Below are 20,136 nucleotides of genomic sequence, written 5' to 3' on the forward strand. Positions count from 1 at the left end.
TAGACCATGAAAGCAACAATTGCTGGCCAGGCACTGGGCTCTCCTGGAAATAGAGACTCTCACGGATTCTGAGCCTTCATATCCAGCTGTCTGTTATTCCGTGGGTCATGGTACCGCCCACCAGCTCAATATAGTTAGCAAGGCCTTCTTGCTACAGGCTGAAGCCAAAGTCTGCTTATCCTACCTGAGGCTGGGGGTGGTGCCTCTGTCCACAGTCCATTGCCAGACTCCATGGTGCTGGAGGACGTCAGCCCTTCCTTCTACCCTTGGACACCTAGAGATTCCCATGGGATCAACTGAGTGAACATCAATGGAATTGATACATTTGGTTTTGACGACCGCCTCTCACTCTTGCTCGGGTGCCAACTTCACTTCCTAGGGAAGCACCTGTCCTACACCTTAAAAGTCTCAGTGCAGGTTGAAATTGACATGGAGACAGCAGAATCCACTGTGACGGAAAACCTCAGATTAAGACTCAGTATTGGGGCACCTGGGTGGCTCAGTTGGTTGCGTGTTTGCCTTTGGCTCGGGTCACGATCCTAGGGTCCCAGGATTGAGCCCCACATAGGGCTCCCTGCTCAGCTGCGGGCCTATTTCTCCCTCTCCCTCTGCAGCTCCTGCAGCCTGTGCTCTTCCCCTACTTTCTGTGGCAAATAAACAAGTAAAACCTTAAAGTAAAAATGCAAAGAGGTCTGAATGGATGGTTTCCTGCATACAATGGAGCAATTAGCCTTGAACTGCAAATGAAGATTTGGAGTGGCTTTTGAGAAAATGGACTAGGCAGTCCATCATGGACATTTGGAATAAAAATCGCTTAAATCCTGATGATAGGAGCTAGTTAAATAATTTAGGGTATATCCATAAAATGCTGGGTTTTCTTTTAAAGAACAAATTGGAATTCATTCACATTTTGGAAGATCTCTAAGGCAGAGTGATTTAAAAAAAAAAAAAGTCAGAAAATACTATACTCCCAAATAGGCAAATACACATATATTTCTAAAAGGCCGGAGAGAAATCAGGTTACCCATAGAGTGATTTCCTAGGCAACAGAAAAACAAATGGAACAAAAATTAAAAATGAAAAAAAAAAGAGAGAGAAATGGGACTTAGCGGGGGTCAAGCAAATTTACATTTTTTTTTAAATTGTACGCATCTTGTACTTTCATGCTGTTCACCTTGTTTCTCGTACAAGGTGTGTGTGTTCGTGTATTTGGTAAGTTCGGAACATTAAAACCAGTTGATGTGTTCCTTACCCAGGGTATATGTAGATACCTGCTCCTTGTGAAAACATTACAGCATTACAAACAATATTGGAAGTATCCTTGGACCACAGCCTCCAACCCCACCAATGTCTACTCTCATAAGAAGTCACCACTGTTTTCAGTTTGGGGAATACCTCTGCAGTCATTAAAAGACCTCTGTTCTTGTTAAGTCATAAAAGAATATTTTTATTAAGCTGAAAGCAAAACTGCAAATACATTACGTTTTGCAAAAGGCCATTTTGGGCTAAGGTAGACACACAGAGTGACTTGCGTTCTTCAAAGCGCCGTCTCCTCTCCGGCTTGAGAATCGTCTATTTCTTTGAGGGGCCTGTGGCCGCCATTCCAACCTTCGTGGCAGGTGACAGTATTTGGGGCGTGTATGTGGGGAAAGCATCAGTGACAGCATTTAGAAGAAGGTGCTCCGATCCATCCGTTTCTGGTCCTGGGGGGGTAATGAGAGACACAGCTGTGGTGCGGGGCTTCACATCTTTTTTTCGGGGTGTGGATCCTAGGGCAGTGTTCAGATGTTGGGGGCCTTGTTTCTTAGCCACTTTTCCCCTTCCTCCTGAATCTGGGGGCTTCACGTCATGAGCAGAGGGTTTAGGTGGTGGAGAAGCTGAATGTGATTCCGCTTCTAGAAACTGGACGAAAAGTCCTGAAAAAGAATTGTTGGCCATAGCTCGGTGACTTGGTTTCCCAGGTGTGTTGGGGGCGCTTCTGGATCCAGGCCCCCCAGTCACCCAGCTGGTAACCCCACCTGGCCTTTCACTGAACAGCTGGCGCATCTGGTCTTCTTGGATCCCCAGCGTGCCTGCCATCAACCTTAAGGCTTCCTGCCGGTCGGCATCAGGTGCTTGCAAAGAGCCCACGAAGAGTCTCCTCAGGAGGGTTTTGTCCACCATGCCTTCGGACTTACTTACTAAGTCCATCAGTTTCTTCTGGGTGTCCTCCAGGACTTCCTGCTGGACCTCGTTCTGTTTCTTGACTTCTTGGAGCTGGTCTTCCTTCAGACCCAAGTCAGCCTTTGCTTTCTGGAAGCGTCCCTGCAATGACTTCAGTTTCCCTTCTAGGCTGTCTGCCTTTTCCATCCACTCGGCGAGTTCCAGCTTGAGGGCGGCTAGAACGTGACCGTACTGCCTCCCTTCCTCCTGGGAGGCTGCAAGCTGGAAGGCGGCTTCCTCTTTCTGCTGGGTGACCATGTGCAATTGCTCCCGCAGCGACTGCACCTGCACACTGGCTCGATGGCTCGCGTTTTCCAAGGCCGTGGAAGACAAAACGAGCTTTCCCTGCAAGACCGTCACTTCCTCTCTGAGCTGAGCCACTTTGCCTTCTGAGACCAAAGCTTCGCGGCGACGAGAATCTTCGGCTTCTGAAGCGACGTGACGCCGTCTCTCCAGCTCCTGGGTGAGGCGTGATTCTCTCTCCCGTAAATGGTGCACCTCCTTCTGGAGGGCACAGGTTTCCATTTGTTTCTGTGTCAGTGCCAGCAGGACTTCCTCTCTCTCCTGTGGACACACAACTGTCTGGTCCTGCACGGATGCAACTGCATCGACGAGCCGCTTCGCTTCCCCGGTCTCGCCCTCTTCTTTCCCTCGCAATACTTGCTCCAAAGCAAGTGCCTTCTCTTCCACCGCAGCGGACTGGGATTCCTCCTCTCTCGGCAGCATGGAAAGCCGCCTGTTGGTCTCTTGCAAGGCCTGATTTTCCATTTCCTTTTCTCTACACGTTTCCACGAGCTTTGCATTTTCCTCTTTCAGTTGACACACATCCGTTTCAAAATCTGCTAGTCTCTCCTTCAAATCGGTGACTGCCTGCCTCAAAAGGTCATTTTCACTCACTTGGCTACTGAACTTCTCCTGCAAAGAAAGCAATTCCTCACTTTTCGCTTGCAGTCGGAGCTCTTGATCCGGAATGAAGTTTTGCAGAACGGCCTGTTTCTCCTTCAGCGGCTCCATGTCGGAATCCCCGTGTTCCTGTTGTTTGCCTTCTCCTGGGGACGCGGCCGACACGGAATCCATCCATCTCTGCTTCTCTTCCTGGAGGGTTCGAATCATTGTATCTTTTTCTTGCATTGATTTTCTTAGCTCTTCTACCTCCTCTTGGCGCAACTGAGAAGACTGGCTCACTACGTCAGATGTCACGGCCTTCAGAGAGTCAGCTGGCTCTGAGGAGTCGGGGGAGGGCTGCAGGAAAATCGCATCCAGTTTCCCTAAAAGGAGATCCTTGGCGTGGCAATTCTCCCCGATGCTGAGCTGAATTCGTGCCAGGTCCTTCTCTAAGTGTTCTAAGGTTATTTCCTTGCCTCCGTAAGTCTGGATCAGGTCCATAGAGGTCGCCTGCAGTTTGGAATCCTCCTCGCTGCCAGTGCAAGCCTGCGCCTGGAGCTGGCGAAGATCGCTCTGAAGCTGGGGTGACTCCTGCTTCATGTTTTGGACCGTGGTCATCACCTGCTCTTTCCACTCTTCCATGATCTTCACTCGCTGTTTGAACGTGTCCCGTTCCCGCAGAAGCTCCTTGAACTGATCGATGTGAACGCCGCGAACCTCATCACCAGTGCTGGAGGTCTGCAGGATGGTCAATAAAGTCTGACATTTCTGACTTAAGGCATCCACTTCGAGGTCTTTTTCTCGAATAATGTGTGATAAATTCTGAATCGTTTCTCTAAACATCTCCTGACCACTACATTCAATTCTCGGGGACAGTTTCCGATTTTCCTCTTGCATCCTCTGGAGCTCTGCTTCTTTGGCAGCAAGTCTCTCTGTCATTTTCTGATACTCCCTTGTCAGATGGCTATTCTCCCTCGTTTTCTCATTTAAGACAGCCAACACTTGGTCGCTTTTCGAAGCACACTCTTGCAATTGCTGCTGAAGTCGCTCCACGTCCACGCGCTGGCGCTGAGAAGCTGCAGAGATTCTGCTGGAAAGACCCTCGATCTCCAAATCCTTCTGCTGGATAATCTGAGTTAGTTTACCAATCTCCTCTTTGGACACCCGATCGATGTGTTCGGTCAATCGGATGTTCTGTTCAGTTAGAAGCTTCATCTCCACTTCTTGCTCTTTTATTCCTTGGACTGATCTTTGAGTTTCGCCTTTAGATGGATCAAGCTTCTCACTTCCGTTCTCTCTAGGAAGAGGCTGACTGCTTGTGACTTGAACGTCGTCACAGTGCTCTGCTGCAATGTGCTGGCTTTTGTCAGGCAGCTGGGCTTTCATTTGGCCTAATGTGTCTTGCAAATTCTGAATCTCCTGGTCTTTCGCTGCAAGGAGCTGAGCGCGTTCAATATGCAGCTGCTCCTGCTGGGATTGAAGATGGTCCACTTTCTGCTTCTGCTCCTGTAGAGACTGAAGCAGTCTTATCTTCCCCTGCTGCTGGTTGTGAATGATCTTCTGTTGTTCCTTTACTTCCTCCTCGAGGTCATCTTTTAACTCGTTCAGTTGGAAGACTTCACACTCCAGTTCGAGGATTTTAGGGTCAGGTACAGGGCGACTCTGTTGTCTCAGGCGCTCCAGTTCTTCTTTCAGATGATGATTTTCGGCGGTCACGGAGGTGAGACGCATGTCTTTGTCCTCCACGGTTTGCTCTAAAAGGTCATTGCTTCTTGAGGCTTTTCCTTTAATGACCTGTGTCAATTGCTTCTGCTCCTCCAAAGCAGAGGACAGCATGTCCTTGGTTTCTCTGTGGTCGGCGTCCATCTGCTCGATCTTCTTTTGGAGGTGGAATATTTCCAGGTCTTTCTCTTGCATGAGTTGGATCAAACGTGCATGCTCTAAAGGTAACAATTTCTTGATGGTTTGCTTGTACTTCCTCTTCTCTTCCAACGCCTTCTTCTCAGTCCGATACAATTTCGCTACTAACCGCCCTTTTTCGATCTTTAAAGCCCTCACAGCAATGTTGTTTTCCAGACACTCCTCGTTGTTACGGAGAATCGATTCTTCCAGCTGGTGTCTTACATCTTGGAGTGCCAAAACCAACTTCTGGTTTTCTGCTCTGACATCAGAAGCAACATTGTTCAGATTGTCGTTCAGCCGCTCCATCTCTGCAAGTTGTTGCTCCACCCGTCCAAGCTCACTTTCCCTTTGCTCATACTCACGTAGTTGTTGGCGGTGCCTCTCAATGACGTCGGCCAGTTGCTTCTTGTGGAGACTCTGTAATACCGATACTTCAAGTTGGTGTTCGTCTAGCTTCTTCATCCGTTGTTGTTCTAGGTCCCTGATGGTGGTCTTCAGTTTCCAAATTTCACTGGAGTCTAGTATCTTTGATGACGACTGAGACAAACGCCTCCAGTGACTAACCTCAGCCTCCAGTGTTTCGATGTCCTTCAGGAGTCTGTTGATTTGTGCCTGTGATGTGATGAGGTCGGCGAAGTCCATCTCCTCGCCAGTGGAAGTTCCCTTTCCCACGTGCCCGGTGAAATCAATGTGGCTGGTGAAGCAAGGCTCTCTGCCATCCACTTCCCCTGGGGAATGGTCTAGGCCAGAGCCCAGGCCACCAACCCAAGGCAACATCTCTGCGGGTCATAAAACTGTCCTGGTCCGCTGTGAAAAAGCGTCCAGTGCAGTCGGACTACCCCGCCAAGTGTCCCAGAACCCCTGCCTGCGCGAGCCTAAGAATCCCAAGACAATAAGCGTTTCTAGGCAACGCTTGCGTGGGCCCGGCCCCCCTCCCCTCTGCAGACCAGGTCCTTAGGAAAGGCCAAGGCCTTGGTCTTTCCCAAGGCCGTCTTTGGCCACTGGTCCCGGTCCCAGCCGCTCATCCCCACGACTTCTCACGCCAGGGCTGGGCCCCTTCCGCTTCTTCCCCCGCTTTCATGGCGGTCCTGGGCGGGTCTCAAGTGCATGCTCCTGCCTCACCGCCCCCAGGTGCCTGCCCACACAAAATGCACTTGGCCCTCGACTTTCCCCCTAAGTGGTATCACAGTACACAAACTCCTTTGGCGTGTGCTTTCCACGCAACCGAATCTTTTTAATGGAGGTGAAAGGTACACAGTCCCACGCACCCATCCACCTAGGAGTGAAGGTCCTAGGTGCATTTGACAAATGTCTACACACGTGTAAGGCATGGCCCTCAAGAGACTTTGGGCATTTCCAACCTCCAGAGGCTCCAGAGTGACCTGTCCCTCCCTGCCTCGTTAGCCTGCGGGGACAGTGAGTCCCACTCCTGGGTTTGCTGGTTCACTGGCGGCCGGGAGCGCTGTGACCCATCAACTGCCTCCCGCAGGTGTGCGGCCTAGACCGGGGAGGGGGTCGCGGGCGGTGGCGAAGACCGTGCTGGATAGGGGGCTCCTGGCATCTCACAGAGAGGCCTGGGGTTCAGGCCTTGGGTGGAGGAGGGGCTGGGAACCACACCCCTTGCCTGGTCCCACAAGGCCCCCCCGGTGGGCGGTGCCACTGGATGAGAGGCAGAGAGGGCGGGGCTCCCGTCCAGGAACAGCTCCACAGCCGCCTGGGCCCTGAGGTGATGCAGCCCTCTGAGCGGTTCCCAAGCTGCCCTGCCCAAGCCCCTTGGTCAGCCGCCTCCACCAGGAAGAAGCAATCCAACTGCATGAAGCAGGGGCCAGCTAGACCGCGGGTAGGCGAGTGCGCCGATCTGGGTTGGCACGGGATGAGCCGATTGGGGACGCTGGCCTGGCCGCCTCGGCAGGGCCGGCTGTTTTCTGGGCCGCGCGCTCGATGCCTTGCAGCACGCGGGATCTGGGACCGGGCTGCGCCACGTCGCGACCTGGAGCCCAGCTCTGGGCCAGCGCCAGAGCCCCCGGGGAGCAGCGGGGTGGGTCGTCATCCCGCCGCCCATTGTCCAGGCCCGCAGAGCATCGCCCAGGAGGGAGTGGACCCGAGCCTTCCCCTGACCTCCCCCGGCCTTCCCCTGACCTCCCCCGGGGTTGGCCCCGGGTGAAAACTCAGGTAACCCTTGTGCCTGAGGCCAGGCGGACGCTGTGCTCTGGGGGTGGCGTCCTCAGCCTTTCAGGTTCGCCCTGCTGCTGCGGACCCTCCACGTCCAAGTGCCTGATGGCAGTAAATAAGGAAGGGATGATCAGAGCCCATCGGATGCGCCCAGGGAGTTTCGGTGGTCCATGCAGGGGCTGTACAGGTGTTGCTGTTCCCAAACCCGGGCCCCTGTGGACCCGACTGCCCAAGTTTTTGATATTGACAAATTGGGAACTGGGTGGAAAGAATTGTGGAAACGCCTTGGGCCGACTTTTAGTTTAGCTCTTTAATAGCTTTTTAAAAAGCCTTTCTCCCTTTGGATTTGGAAGCAGATCCTTCTCCAGGTTTCTTGGGGACTGTTTTCATGCTTGACAGGAAACATTCTCCATTATGAAATGACAGAAGACACCAGGGTTTGCAGACCACCAGGCTGTTGGAACAGGAACCACTGGTGGTTTTGAGAGGTCCTGGAGGTGACTGTCATGTGCCCAGGTATCTGGGACACATCTTTCAAGGTCTTTTAGGGCAGTTAGCTGTACTGGACCTAGTGACTGTTTTTGCTGGGCAGAGACATGAAGGTGTGAGTCTTCCACAGCTCTTGCTTCTTTTTTTCCAAAAGTTGGGTCAAAGGGGGAGTTTGACTTGGCCAGAACACGTGCGGATAGTTCCGTGTGTGTGTGTCTGTACCAAAATACTTTGACTTCCCCTCCCATTTCTTCAATTTCCTTGTTTAAGGTTTGGGTCCCCCCCACCCCACCATAACTTTTTGCTTAGTGGCTTAGTTTTGTTGTTTAACTTTGTTGCTACCCCACCCTATTACCTTAGTGTGCATTTATCCTGTTACCAGAGTTGATGCCTGTGCCCTAAGCCTAGTGCTGCCTACTTTTCTGTCATTTGTAGGAAATGATAGAAATAATGCCCAGCGGGAGGTAGACAGGATAGTAGTGATGTAGTTTTGGAAGGCAGGTGAGGTTTGGTGGGCTGAGATCTCGAGCCAACGCCCGAGAAAGAATTCTTGAGACGTCTTTAGGGCAAAATGCTGGTTTTCTTAAAGCACTGGGACAGGATCCCTGGGCAGAAAGAGCTGCTGTAATGGGGTTGTGGGGGCAACTGATTACATACTTGGGAGCTGGGAGAGGGAAAGAAAAGGGAGGGCTTCAAAAGAACTTTCCTACGCTAAAGAGGATACTGGAGACCTTGCCAGTGTCAGGTTAAGGTTGTTTTCCCTTCTAGCAAGGTATTAACATTAAGATAGTTGGAAGTTTCCTGGAGGAATGTCACAGGGTATCAGCCTGTGCTTTGTCCTTCTGCTCCCTCTTCAGGAGTGGGGGCCAATGATTCAACAGAGAATCTGTAAATGAATCCTAAGATAATTCCTTGTGAGCTTTCTTACCCCTGCCTCCCTTTGCATTCTTAGTAACATGCCTTGTAAAATCAATATTCAATGACTGTCAAGACTGATTTGTCATGTTGTCATTCTGGCCTCTTTATATACTGTATCAGGAAAGGGGTGTTTGCTTTTTTTGTGCAAAGTTCTGAGGTATTTATTTATTTATTTATTTATTTATTTATTTATTTAATTTATTTATTTAACAGAGAAAGAGCACAAGCAGGGGGAGCTGCAGGGGGAGAGGAGGAAGCAGGCTCTCCACTGAGCACGCAGCCTGACCTGGGGCCCTATCCCAGGACCCTGGGATCATGACCTGAGCCGAAGGCAGAGCCTTCACCAACTCAGCCACCCAGGGGCCCCAGTTCTGGGCCTTTTCAAGCTACCAAGCCAGTCGGCCCCTCTTTGGCCCCAGCTTCCTCTGTAGCAGCTTCTCTCTTCACACCTGGATTCTGGCCATACGTGCCCCACTTCTAGTTTATGGAGCAGGCCGAGCATTCTTACCTCTTAGCCTCTACCTGAGATTCTCCGGAGTTCCTTTCACCACACCAGCCCTGTAGCTGCCTCCTACTCATTCTTCAGCTCTCCAGGCCAAGGTGTCTGCCTCTAAAAGGCCTTCCCTGATGCTCCGACAGAGAATGGATGGCCCCATCCCGGGGAACGTTCCTAAGTCCACACAGCACCTGGTTTTCTATGATGCAGTGGCCTCTTTACTTGTTATTGTTCCCCAGTAAACAAAATGCCTTGAGAGCCCTTGCTGTCTTTCTCTTTCATCTCCCAGGGTCTGCTGCGGTGCCTAGCACAGGGTAGAAACTCCACAAAGACTGTCAAATCCAGTGTAAATCTAGTTCCTACCAGATCGCCCTGGCGGTGTGAGCCCAAGTATGGGAAAATGAAAACTGGATAGAGTCAGTGGTGATTCACACTGGGACTGTAATTCTGGCCCTGACCTTTGACTCTGTTTGAAAATCTTTATTGCTCGATGCCAGTGGAAGCCGAGGCTATTACAGAGCTATGAAGGGTGTGGCAGTTATGCTCCCAAAGTCAAAACTGTTTTTCTGGGGAAGCTTTTGCTTCACTGCTGTCGATTTCCTCGACATATCTGTATTCCTTCCACTCCGGTCATTGTCAAGGCCTCGGGAGGAAACACGGAGGCAGGAGAGAGCCTAGAATTGTGATTCTGTGTTATCGTGTTACTGACAGACATCAGAAGTGGGATTCTGGGTGCATTGCACTCAAGAGGAAGGCTAGAAAGCGTAGGTCCCCTTCGCCCATGAGTGAAGTCGTGTGTGTGAATGGCATGCCCATCGTGTGTGTTATCCATTCATAAAAGGCCATGTTGTCTTCCCAAGAACAAGGACCTTATCAGCAACCGCACAGTGAGGTTCCATGGGACGAACATGGGGGAGAATGAGGAATGGCTGCAAGGAGGGAGTTCTCATGATGTGATGTGTTTACAATGGGAGGATGAGTGTGTTTCAGAAGATGGTTTGTGTATCACAGACGTGAGGCTATGTGGTGGTCTCATGACAGGGGGGTCCCAAAGAAGAGAATTAGGATGGCTGATTCATCAAGGGGCACTTATGGAGGCCACACTGTGTACTGTTCAAGGTATTAAAGAATCACAAGTGAACACAACCCAGTTTCTGCCCTGAAGGGGCTCAATAGATCTGTGGAAGAGACAGACAAGCAAGAAATAATTATAGACCATGAGACAAGTGTTTAGAGAGGGACAGCTAATACAGTGAGCAACACTCCACTCTGAGTGAATGGACAGAGGTACCAAAACCAAACAAACAGACCAGAAGGAAATTGGAGCAGAGCCTTTCCTCCCATCTGTAAGCACGACTTTCAATGTTCTCTCCTATTGATTAGGTCTCTTTTCCTTGTAAGAGAACCCAACTCGAATTGCCCTAAGCCAAGATGGGAACTTTACTGGCTCATATGTGACCCAGAGTCCAAAAGGACTATGGCTGCAGCCAGGGCTGGATCCAGGGGATCCACTCTCTAGACAGGCTGTGTCCACAAGGAGACACCCCTGCCCCACCCAGGTTTCCTCCCTCCTCAGTTCAAGTCCCAGAGGGACATAGACTACTTTTCACTGTGGCTAGAGCCCCAGGACAGACTCTGAAGATGTCTGGCTGGGTCCCATGCCATGCCCTGGAAATGCAAATGGAGTCAGCCCCACCCAAACCACAGGGAATGGCAATGGGGGAGTACTGGTCCCCCAGAGAACACTGGGTGCTGTTACCAGCAGGGGAGAAGGAGTGCTGGTCAGAATACACTAAGTATTACATCGTGTCTTTTGTAGGGAAAGAGAACCGTCATCTACTCTTGTGAAAATACAAATTAGTAAAGAGGATCTTGAAGAACAGTTTGGCAGCGGCTATTAGAATTCATAAGGGGCAATTCCTTGAGCCAGGAATTCCTGCAAATACGCACGTGTACCTGTGCTTTCTACAACACTGTTTAATAGAAAAGCATATAAAATGCAGCTATCTAAAGGACCATCAGTACTGAATACATTAAGTAAAAAGGAATTTCCATGCAAAGGAGAACTAGAAAGCCATCAGAAATAATGAGGCAGAGCTATAAATGACAATAGAAGCACAGCCATGAGTTACTAGGATCCAGAATAGTTACAAAACAGGACGTGTCAATTATTCACTTTATTAAAATTATACATAAATCTATTTATTTTGAGAAATGTAGATTCACTCATTCAACAGATATATATTGAACTACAACCTATGTATTTATTCAGTGTATATGTACAGTCTCTCAGCAAAAACTTACTGACCCTTCTAGGTGCCAGGCACTGGACTGTATTTGTGTTTTCATGTGTGATATTTATCCGTCTCTAGGTGTACTGTTCGTCCATAGGAGAAAACACTCTGAACACTGGTTATCTTGGTGGGGGGAGAGATTATGCCGGGTCTTTACTTTCTACTTCATACATTTCTGCATCGATGGATCAAAGGTAATGCAAAGCGTTAGCTCCTTCATTATAGGTAATCATTCCGACACAAGTATTCACCAAATATACAGAAAGTTATGATAGCGACAGTGTGGAGAAAACAGCCAGGCCAGCACATGGCACAGCCTGCACAGGTTCCACTTATAATCTGTAGGAGGGAAACGAAGGATGGGGGAGATGTTCTTTCTGGGAGTCTCTTCACCAGGAGCATGACTGTGGCACTGTGGTTGCACAGAGGCCTGTCTCGCTGTCTCATGTTTCCTGTGTTATCTGTGTCCACCATCCCAGAAGGCCATCCTCTCTGGGCATGTCCTCTGACCTGAATTATTAGTAAGCCCCCTGAATACTCTGCCAGACACAGACTGAAAACGATGGAACATTCTGGAAGAGGTTTACCTTGGACTGAAAGGCTTAGAGGTGAGCAGGGAGTTGCTGGAAACACTCATACTTAAAACGTGAGGGGAAACCCGGAGCACAGGGGCCGAGGAGGTGATATAACAGGCGGAGCAGGTCAGGTACAAGACAGCGGGGAGCAGTGGGGGGGGGACTGGAGGATGACAGCCCCCCTCCATGAAGCAGCCACCTAGGACTTAGGGTCTGATGCTGCCAGATTGGATGTTCCCAAGGAAAGCTGGAAACAGAGATTTTCAGGAAAAAATCTATTTTGCACTGGTTGTAAATCACTGAAACCCATTTTGTAAAGATTGAAGAACGGGGACCTATGGACATCTGTTTTAAATTCCTTCACGGTAAATGCGATGCAGTGTAAACGTATCAGCAGAAGTACACTCTGCGTGACATCGCAAGTGCTCACTCGCAGGTGCAGACAGACAGACAGACAGACACACACACACAGACACAAACACACACCCCTTTTAAAAGGAAAAGGGGAAAAAAGCAAAGAGCGTTCTGTAGTGCACATCGTACCACGTAGGTTAAGGGTACTTGCCGATTTGAAGTGGGTCCTCCGAATGTAGTTCTGTAATGGGTTGTGATAAGAAAGGCTTGACTCTGTGGGAAGATGGGAAAGAGAGAAATGAGTCAAGGAGCTCAGTTTCAGCAGAACCGCAAACACCCACTCCAGGAACGGCAAATACATCCTGCTCCTGTTCAAAGCAAGGGCCACTCACTCCACAGGGCCTTCTGCTTCCTGACGTCTGGCCCTCGGCACACGCACTCACACTTCAGTGGATCGGGGCTCTGGCGAGGTCACTAAGCAGGACACTCCGAATCGGATGCCCACTCACAATCTCATCATGAAATACTGAACACTCAGAAATCGCTCAGGATACGTCAGCAAGGATTTTCCCGATGTTCCAGGTTTTCCAAGTCGTCTCCAGTTTTCTGCCTCTTCTCAAACAAAATCTTTAACACAGTGCTCACCGCTCACAGTTCACTGAAAAAAGGACTCCTATTCAGACTTGAAGTCAGTAACGTTGATGCGATGACTCCCTCCTCCACGATATGCAAAAAATCAGACCTCAGAGAGCTGAATCCTCCATCACAACAACCATACACAAAGGCCAATGCGTTTTTCAGCCCAGAAGCACCTCTGGGCTTGAGTGAGAGCCCGCTTCCTCTTAGTTCACTCGGGGTCCCAACAGGCTAGGACATCGTCTGCAGAGGCACAGCCTCAGATGCCAGACGGCAACCGATCAGCATATTTTCTGTAACGGAATCCTGTATTTGGAAAGGGTGAAAACCTTGTTTTCATAGGGTAAACTAGATCAACCTCATACTTGAAAACTATTTCCAGATGATGAGAATTAGACATCCTTGAAGGACAAGCTGAAACTTTTATGCTCACCAAAATTTTTTTTAAAGGCAATTCTTGGCATTTTATTGAAATCACTCATTTAAAAAGAAGGAAGGGAGTTCCCTTCCAAACCCTCGGGCTTGAGGCCAGGGCTTAAATCTCAGCTCCACCCCTTCCTTCACAGGTGCCGAGATGGAAATTCGCTTCACTGCTTTGTGCCTCGGTTTCCCCACCAGAATTCACGAGGCTGCTCTGAGCACTGAGTGAGATGATGCATGGGAAGCATTGCACACGGTGCTACAAAAGCTCCCAGCAGGATTCACAAACTCGCCCTCTACAACTCTGCAAACTCCTTAAAACCTGGTCAGCGTGGCCCCCGGAATATCTCACAGACTGTAAATGACTAAGTTCAGCCTCCCATTCATTTGCTCAAACAATATTGACGACGCATCTGCTCTGGGCTGGGCACCTCTCTATGCCCTGGAGATAACGAAGTAGACAAAATACACAGAACAATTCAGATCATGAAACTAGTGTAGGTCATTTCAAGGTTCAGAGAAATGACGTTCATGGACAGAACAGTCACAAGGGAGAGTGTATTGCATGTGGAAGACTGCTCGACAGGTTGGAATGAGGTCCCGGGGCCAGCAAGAAAGCAGGGAGGGGGTCCAAGGGGAGGGCCCCCTAAAATGAGGTCTCCAGCATGCATCCGGCCCCCTCCCGACCGCTGCCTCTGACTCTGCCCGGCTCTGTCCTCTGGTCCAAGCCACACTTACTGGATGCTGGGCAGCTTTCTCGTGACAATCACTGCAAAGTCGACCTCAAAAATATTTTCATGGGAGATCTTCATCCTGAGGAAAAATACACAGCAAGTTTGCTAATTCTGTATTCCCGCATACATTTACTGACCATCTTCATGTACCGAGTACTAAGCCCCAAACAGCAACGGGCTATTTCAGGGATTTAAATCAGGAATGATATGGTCAGAAAGGTACTTTTCAGGTGACTTTGGTCTCTGTGTGGAGAATGGATAGAGGACAAATGTTAGGAGATTCTCAGAGCCGTCCAGGAAGAAGGTCCAGGGAAGAAGTCACAGGGAGCCTGAACTGGGGGAGCAGCCACTGGCATGGAGGTGGGGAGGCACTGAGAGGCGCTGGGGAAGTAGGAGCTAACAGATTTTCCAAAAAGCAGACTGAGACAGATTAGAGAGGGTCAGGAAACAATTGTGTGTTTGCGGGGGAGGGGTCGGGGCCAGCATGTGCGGGATCAAATAGGATACAACAGCAAACATCACAAAGCATCCCCGTCAGTGAGGGCGAGCACTGTCTTGTGGTACATTTACGTTTTTCTGTGAGAGTCGCCTACGGTGGGTGGGAAAGGGCAGGCGTCTGCAGCCAGGGAATGGGGGTCAGATCCCATCCACCACGTGTCTGCTGTGAGGCGCTGCAAGTCACTAAACTCCCTGGGCCAAGCTTTCCTCGTGTGCACAGTAGAGAAATTGACTGCACCTCACGGGGTTGTGAGGACTCATGAGGAAATAAATATACAAGCCACACGCACAGCAGGACCTGCGCTAGTAAGCGCCAAGGGTGTGCCTTTGATTTACTGACACGGGTACACAGATGTGGGGCCTGGCCTGGGCTGTACATGTATTTTTACTGTGGGCTGCAGTAGAGAGTGTGAAAGCCACACACAGAGACACACACACACAAACATACACACTGAGTTAGACAAAGACAGTCATACGCACAGAGACGCAAAGACCCACACACAGCGGCACACAGACAGAAGAGACAGACACAGAGAAACAGAGATACAAAATACAGACATGTAGACACACAGACCCCTACACACAGACACACAGAGAGGCAGAGACACAAAGACACAAACACAGAGACACAGACACACACACGCAGAGACTCACAGAGAACGACACACACACACACACACATAGAGAGACACACTAACGGCCCTGCTCCACCACCTGCCTCCCCAGCCTGGTCACCCTCTGGGCTCCTAGCACATTCTCTCCATCTCTGTCATGTGCACTCACTCACTCAGCCCTGAGGAGGATTCTCGAACGCATTCTCTCCTCAGCTCACCAACTGCAAGGACACCCCTTTCTGGCCTGTTTCAACCACACACTGCATGTCTCCTGCAACAGCTCCTCACACCCCTGAGGCCTGGCAAGAAACAAGGCGCTCCACAACCTGCTGACTGTTCGGCATCCCCCCCGCCATGCATGCTTTTAACACCCTCGTGTCCACCTTACTTCTATTCCAGAAATACAGAACCAGTTGGTCAAAGGGGAAAGACAAAGAGAAACACAGATGCCGGTGTCCAGAATCCGGTGGTGGTGTCGCCGGTGCAGGCTGGGCCAAAGGAAAAGCGGGGGTCAGGATGATACCCCTGTTTCTGATGTGAACAACTGCGCAGGGAAGAGCACCGTGTATGTAGACGGTAGTATGTAGTATGTATATTAACTCACCTATGTAGACAGTCAGGAGCGATGGGAAGCAGGGATGGGGGAGGGTCGCTGTCTTAGGGGTTGGCATGATGGGGTCAGAAATCAGAAGCAAGCATTTTCTAGTAGGAGGTGATCCCTATGGGTTAAGTGTCAGGACCATAGGTCCAGCTACCCCCCAACCTAGTGGAAAAATCAGAGGGTCTGGTTTGGGGGAGAGGGAGGGTGACAGAGGGACACAGGAGGAGAGAGTAAAGGACCGCTTCATGATGTATCAGAAGAGACAGGCTCACCCATCTCAACCGTTCACTCTCAGAGCTGCCACACATGCCTGCCCGTCTGCAGAGCGCGGCGATGGACGAGCTAGCTGAGGCTACTGGGAGGAAAGGCTTAGGGCAGACGAGAACTAACTTCTGCTAGGAAACTCCACAGCACCCTTCCAGAACATTACTCCCACGACAGGAAAGGGTAAGGAGAGTCTAAAATTCCCAAAGACAATGAGAACAATTAAAAGCAGATGAAGGACAGCATATACTCCCACATCTTCTGTAGGACTTCTTACTTTAGTATAAAGAGCTTCCCCTTGGGGCGCCTGGCTGGCTCAGTCGGGTGAGCGGCCGACGATGATTTCGGTTCAGGCCACGATCTCAGGGTCCTGGGATCCAGCGCAGCATCGGCCTCTGTGCTTAGAGGGGAGTCTGCTTAAGATTCTTCCTCTGCCTCTGCCCATCCCCCCCCCAATAAAAGTCAAATCTTTAAAAAAACAAAAAAAGCGCTCCCCATGCATCAGCTACTTGACCCTCAGAAGAACTGACTAAGGGGTCACTGGGGAGGGAAAGCTACCAAAAGGCACACCTCGAGCCTCTAAGGAACAGACAGCTTCTTTCTGGGCTTTCGAAAAGGAGCAAAATGGCTGCAGCACATGTTTCCACTTTCGACTCTGGGATTCCCTGAGTCTGTCTGACACGCCACTCAATGAAAGCTGGCGAGTCACAGGAGGCAAGAAAGACACCGAAGACAGGACCGGCTCCTGGATGGCAGCTGGGGACCGCCGTGAGGAAGCACAGCCCTTGGACTGGAAGAGGATCCCGCAGGGCCAACCGCAGCACAGGCTGCCCGAGGTGAGACCCACCCTCTGCGTCCTTGATCCTTGGGTTGTGTGAAAACAGAAGTCGGGAGACACCGATCAGCTGAGGTCCCTTAAAGGGGTTCACTGCCCCTTTATTCTGTTTCTGTGATGGTACTGGCTTTCCTGGGCCCTCCTGGTGCCCGCTGCCCGAAGTGGGGAGCCTTTAACTGCCCAAAGTCTTGGGCCCCTGAGATCAAACAGAACGAGCTCCCACGATGGTGGCAGCAAAAAGCCTGTGACCCGCTGCCTCTGCTGGTGCAGCTGGGGGAACATCCCCGGGGGAAGGTCCATGAGACAACGAGACTGGCAGCCAAAATTTTCGCTGCCCCGTTCTACAAGCACATACCTCTCAATACAGGGATTAGCAAATTTACTGTAAATGGCCAGAAAGTATTTTAGTCTTTGCAGGCCAGACAGCCTCTCTTGGAACTACTCAACTCTGCTGTCATGCTGGTAAAGCAGCCATGGAGAAGATGCAGCTAAATGGGAGTGGCTGTGTTGCAATAAAACTTTATTTACGACGATAGCTGAGTGGGCTAAATTTGGCCCGACAGGCCCAGGCTCCAAGAAGCAAAGAAGCATTGTTTATTTTTTATTATTTAAGAAACATATATATTTAAAAAAACCCTTTGGACCAATATAATTATCAAACAAAACAAAACACCTCCACAATATCTTACTGACCCTGTGCTGTTCGCCTTCCTCACTCCTGAGAGAGAACCTTTTTCTTGGAAGGGGTACCTAAGTCTCAATGTACCTTGTTCCCAGGAATAAAAATGTCAGATTTGTTCATTACTAACCCACCTACATGACAGCGGGGAGAATCCAAATGTCGGGACCAAGTCGAAACGGTGTCGGGCCGAGAGGAGGCATTTCTCCAATGCCTTCCACTCACACTGCACACGTTCTGCCACTGCCTTCTGCTCCCGTTCCTTCCACCACACCATGGTCACTGAGGTACAGACGCACCACAGCCCGACAGACCGCAGAGACCCCCCTGAACAAGCACAGGCTCTGTGTAGAGAACAGGGAAGGAACCTGGATTTGGAGGAGCTGCAGCCCATTTGGTCCCACTTCTGCCACTAACCAGACTCGTCTCCTTTCCTGTGAGTGAGCGCAGTTACACCTGTTCTTGCTCCCTAACAGAGCAGGTGAGGGACCAAATCAGGGAATAGCTGCAAAAGGCCTTTGTGTCATCGCACAATCACCCAGCCGTGTGCACCTCCAGCCTGTACCAAAGACACTAGCAGGATGACAATAAAATCTTCGTTATTGCCAATATGGCAGATGCAGGGGCTCTGGCTCTCATAATTCCACGGGCAGGGTTCTTCCACCCATGCAGAGGAAATGTCTACTAGGATTTTTATCCTAAGCCCTGTTTGTAACAGCAAAGGATGAGATGAAAGGCACCCATCCTTCACCAGGGCTCTGGGGACACTAAGTATGTGGCTGACGGGGGCAGCAGGCGCAAGCATCTGGGGACGGGGGCGCGAGACAGACCGTCACTGCATTCCCTCTGAATATATTTTAACATTTCTGAACCAGGCGGGCACCTTCACAGGTGAAACAATTTGGGAAAGAAGAGGCAGAATTTTCATTTACCTTTAATCTCCAGAGGTGGTATCCACCCCAGTCCCAAGATTTAGAATTTGACAATGACATTCTGTCTTCCGTAGAAATGCCTTTATAAGCGGACTCACGCCATGGACGTGAGCGAAATGTCCTGAGAGAGAGACAGAGACAAGCTATTGCTCAGTGAGGTGGGATATCATCCCTGCAGAGCACACGCCAGGAGAAAAGCAAATCAGGACACTTCTGCTCTTCCTCCGGGTCAGCGGGTTATTGTGGACTTCATGGGAGAAAGAGTGACTTTCACATTCTCTTCCTTTTTTAAATTTAATTCAAAGCTGCTACAATCAAAGTAAGTACAATCTATTTAATGATTTAATGGAATTAACGATCTTACAAATAAATTGCCCCTTGGGGCACCCGGGTGGCTGTTGGTTAAGCGTCTGCCTTTGGCTCAGGTCAGGATCTCAGGGTCCTGGGATCAAGCCCTGCATCGGGCTCCCTGCTCAGCTGGGAGCCTGCTTCTCCCTCTGCCTCTGCCCCTCCTGCTCATGGTCTCTCTTTCCAATAAAGAAATAAAATCTTTAAAAATTAAAATAAAATGTCCCATTATTTTACATGGGAAAGACAAGTGTTTTACATCAAAATGTCAGATCTAAATGTTCCTTTTGGAAACGCGCTTTTTCATAGCTAGGTAAAGCTACTTAGGACTCGACTAATACTCAGAATTGCGAGATCATGACAAAAATAATATTTTGGGGTCAGGAAATGGGGCAGATAAATGTCAAAAAAAAAAAAAAGTATTTCTTACCGTGTTCCCTTCATCTCCATTCTGTGTGGGTAAGAGCCTCTATGTTTATAAAAAGGCCTCACAGAGCACCGGTGGGAGGGGAAGCCAGGAGTAAACGTTGCCCAATAAACGGACTTGTTTAGCTCCGGAGTGGGGAGCTGGAGTAAAGGGGATGGGAAATAAAAGAGGGGAAAGGAAGATAAAATCTGTGTTCTAAAGCCTTGCGCTTAACTATTTTAAGAACAAAATTGGAGTAGCATTTAGAAACTTACTGCAGTCCTATTGATTCTGCTACTACACAATTTGAGCTTGTATTTTACGTGTCTCTGGCTTCTTATTTTTCGAGGAAATCATTTTTATTGTATGTTATAGAGTATCATCCACAACAGGCTGATTATTGGGAAAAAATTTTAAAAATGCTCACCACACGCTGTTTGGGAAGCACTCTCCTAGTGGGCCCCAGTCTGGAGATGCCAGGCCAGGCAGAGGAAGAGGCAGGCTGGCTGACATGCTGCCTCGGGCACCCAGCTCCCAAGGCCCCGAGGTGGGTCCCTGCCTCTGCAGCAGTGGTACAGAAAGCTTCCTCAGGAGCCCAGGAGGGAGGCTTCAGGCCTCTGAGCCAGGCCTGGCCCCATCTTCCTAATGCCTGGGTTCATCCTGAGCTCCAAGTAAGATCCACGTCCTTTTTCTCAGGGACCACCACGTTAAACGTTCTTTGCATTTCTTATACAATCTACCCATAGGCTCCATCTTTAGGGCCAGGATTCCTGGCACACACAAGGACTGTGGTCACTTGGTTAATTTCTCAGTCTGGCTGAGACTGAGTCACCCTCCCACCTCAAATCCTTTCTGTGTCTTGATAGAAAGGACTTGCAGAGC

The 20,136-nt window shown here is 49.9% G+C and overlaps 1 protein-coding gene across 10 annotated transcripts in view; it reads right to left on the minus strand.

Moving 5' to 3' along the window:
• Positions 1-1,426: 1,426 nt before the first annotated feature.
• The window catches only part of LOC125283386 (thyroid receptor-interacting protein 11-like), a 31,235-nt gene continuing 12,525 nt past the window's right edge, over positions 1,427-20,136 (minus strand). The window contains exons 1-5 of one of the 10 annotated variants that reach the window (XM_057307607.1): positions 18,501-19,247; positions 17,703-17,912; positions 16,332-16,449; positions 14,082-14,156; positions 1,427-12,560 (exon numbers count right to left, since the gene is read on the minus strand). In XM_057307607.1, the coding sequence (XP_057163590.1) occupies positions 1,573-5,766 (4,194 nt within the window). In that variant the 5' untranslated portion in view covers positions 5,767-12,560; positions 14,082-14,156; positions 16,332-16,449; positions 17,703-17,912; positions 18,501-19,247 and the 3' untranslated portion in view covers positions 1,427-1,572. Of the gene's footprint in view, positions 12,561-12,646; positions 13,230-14,081; positions 14,157-16,331; positions 16,455-17,702; positions 17,913-18,500; positions 19,248-19,278; positions 19,416-20,136 lie in introns of those variants that run through there. The other 9 variants (XM_057307608.1, XM_057307611.1, XM_057307612.1 and 6 more) reach the window with 9 other exon arrangements.

This window comes from Ursus arctos, unplaced genomic scaffold, assembly GCF_023065955.2.
Source record: "Ursus arctos isolate Adak ecotype North America unplaced genomic scaffold, UrsArc2.0 scaffold_50, whole genome shotgun sequence".
In the NCBI taxonomy this organism is placed as follows: Eukaryota; Metazoa; Chordata; class Mammalia; order Carnivora; family Ursidae; genus Ursus; species Ursus arctos.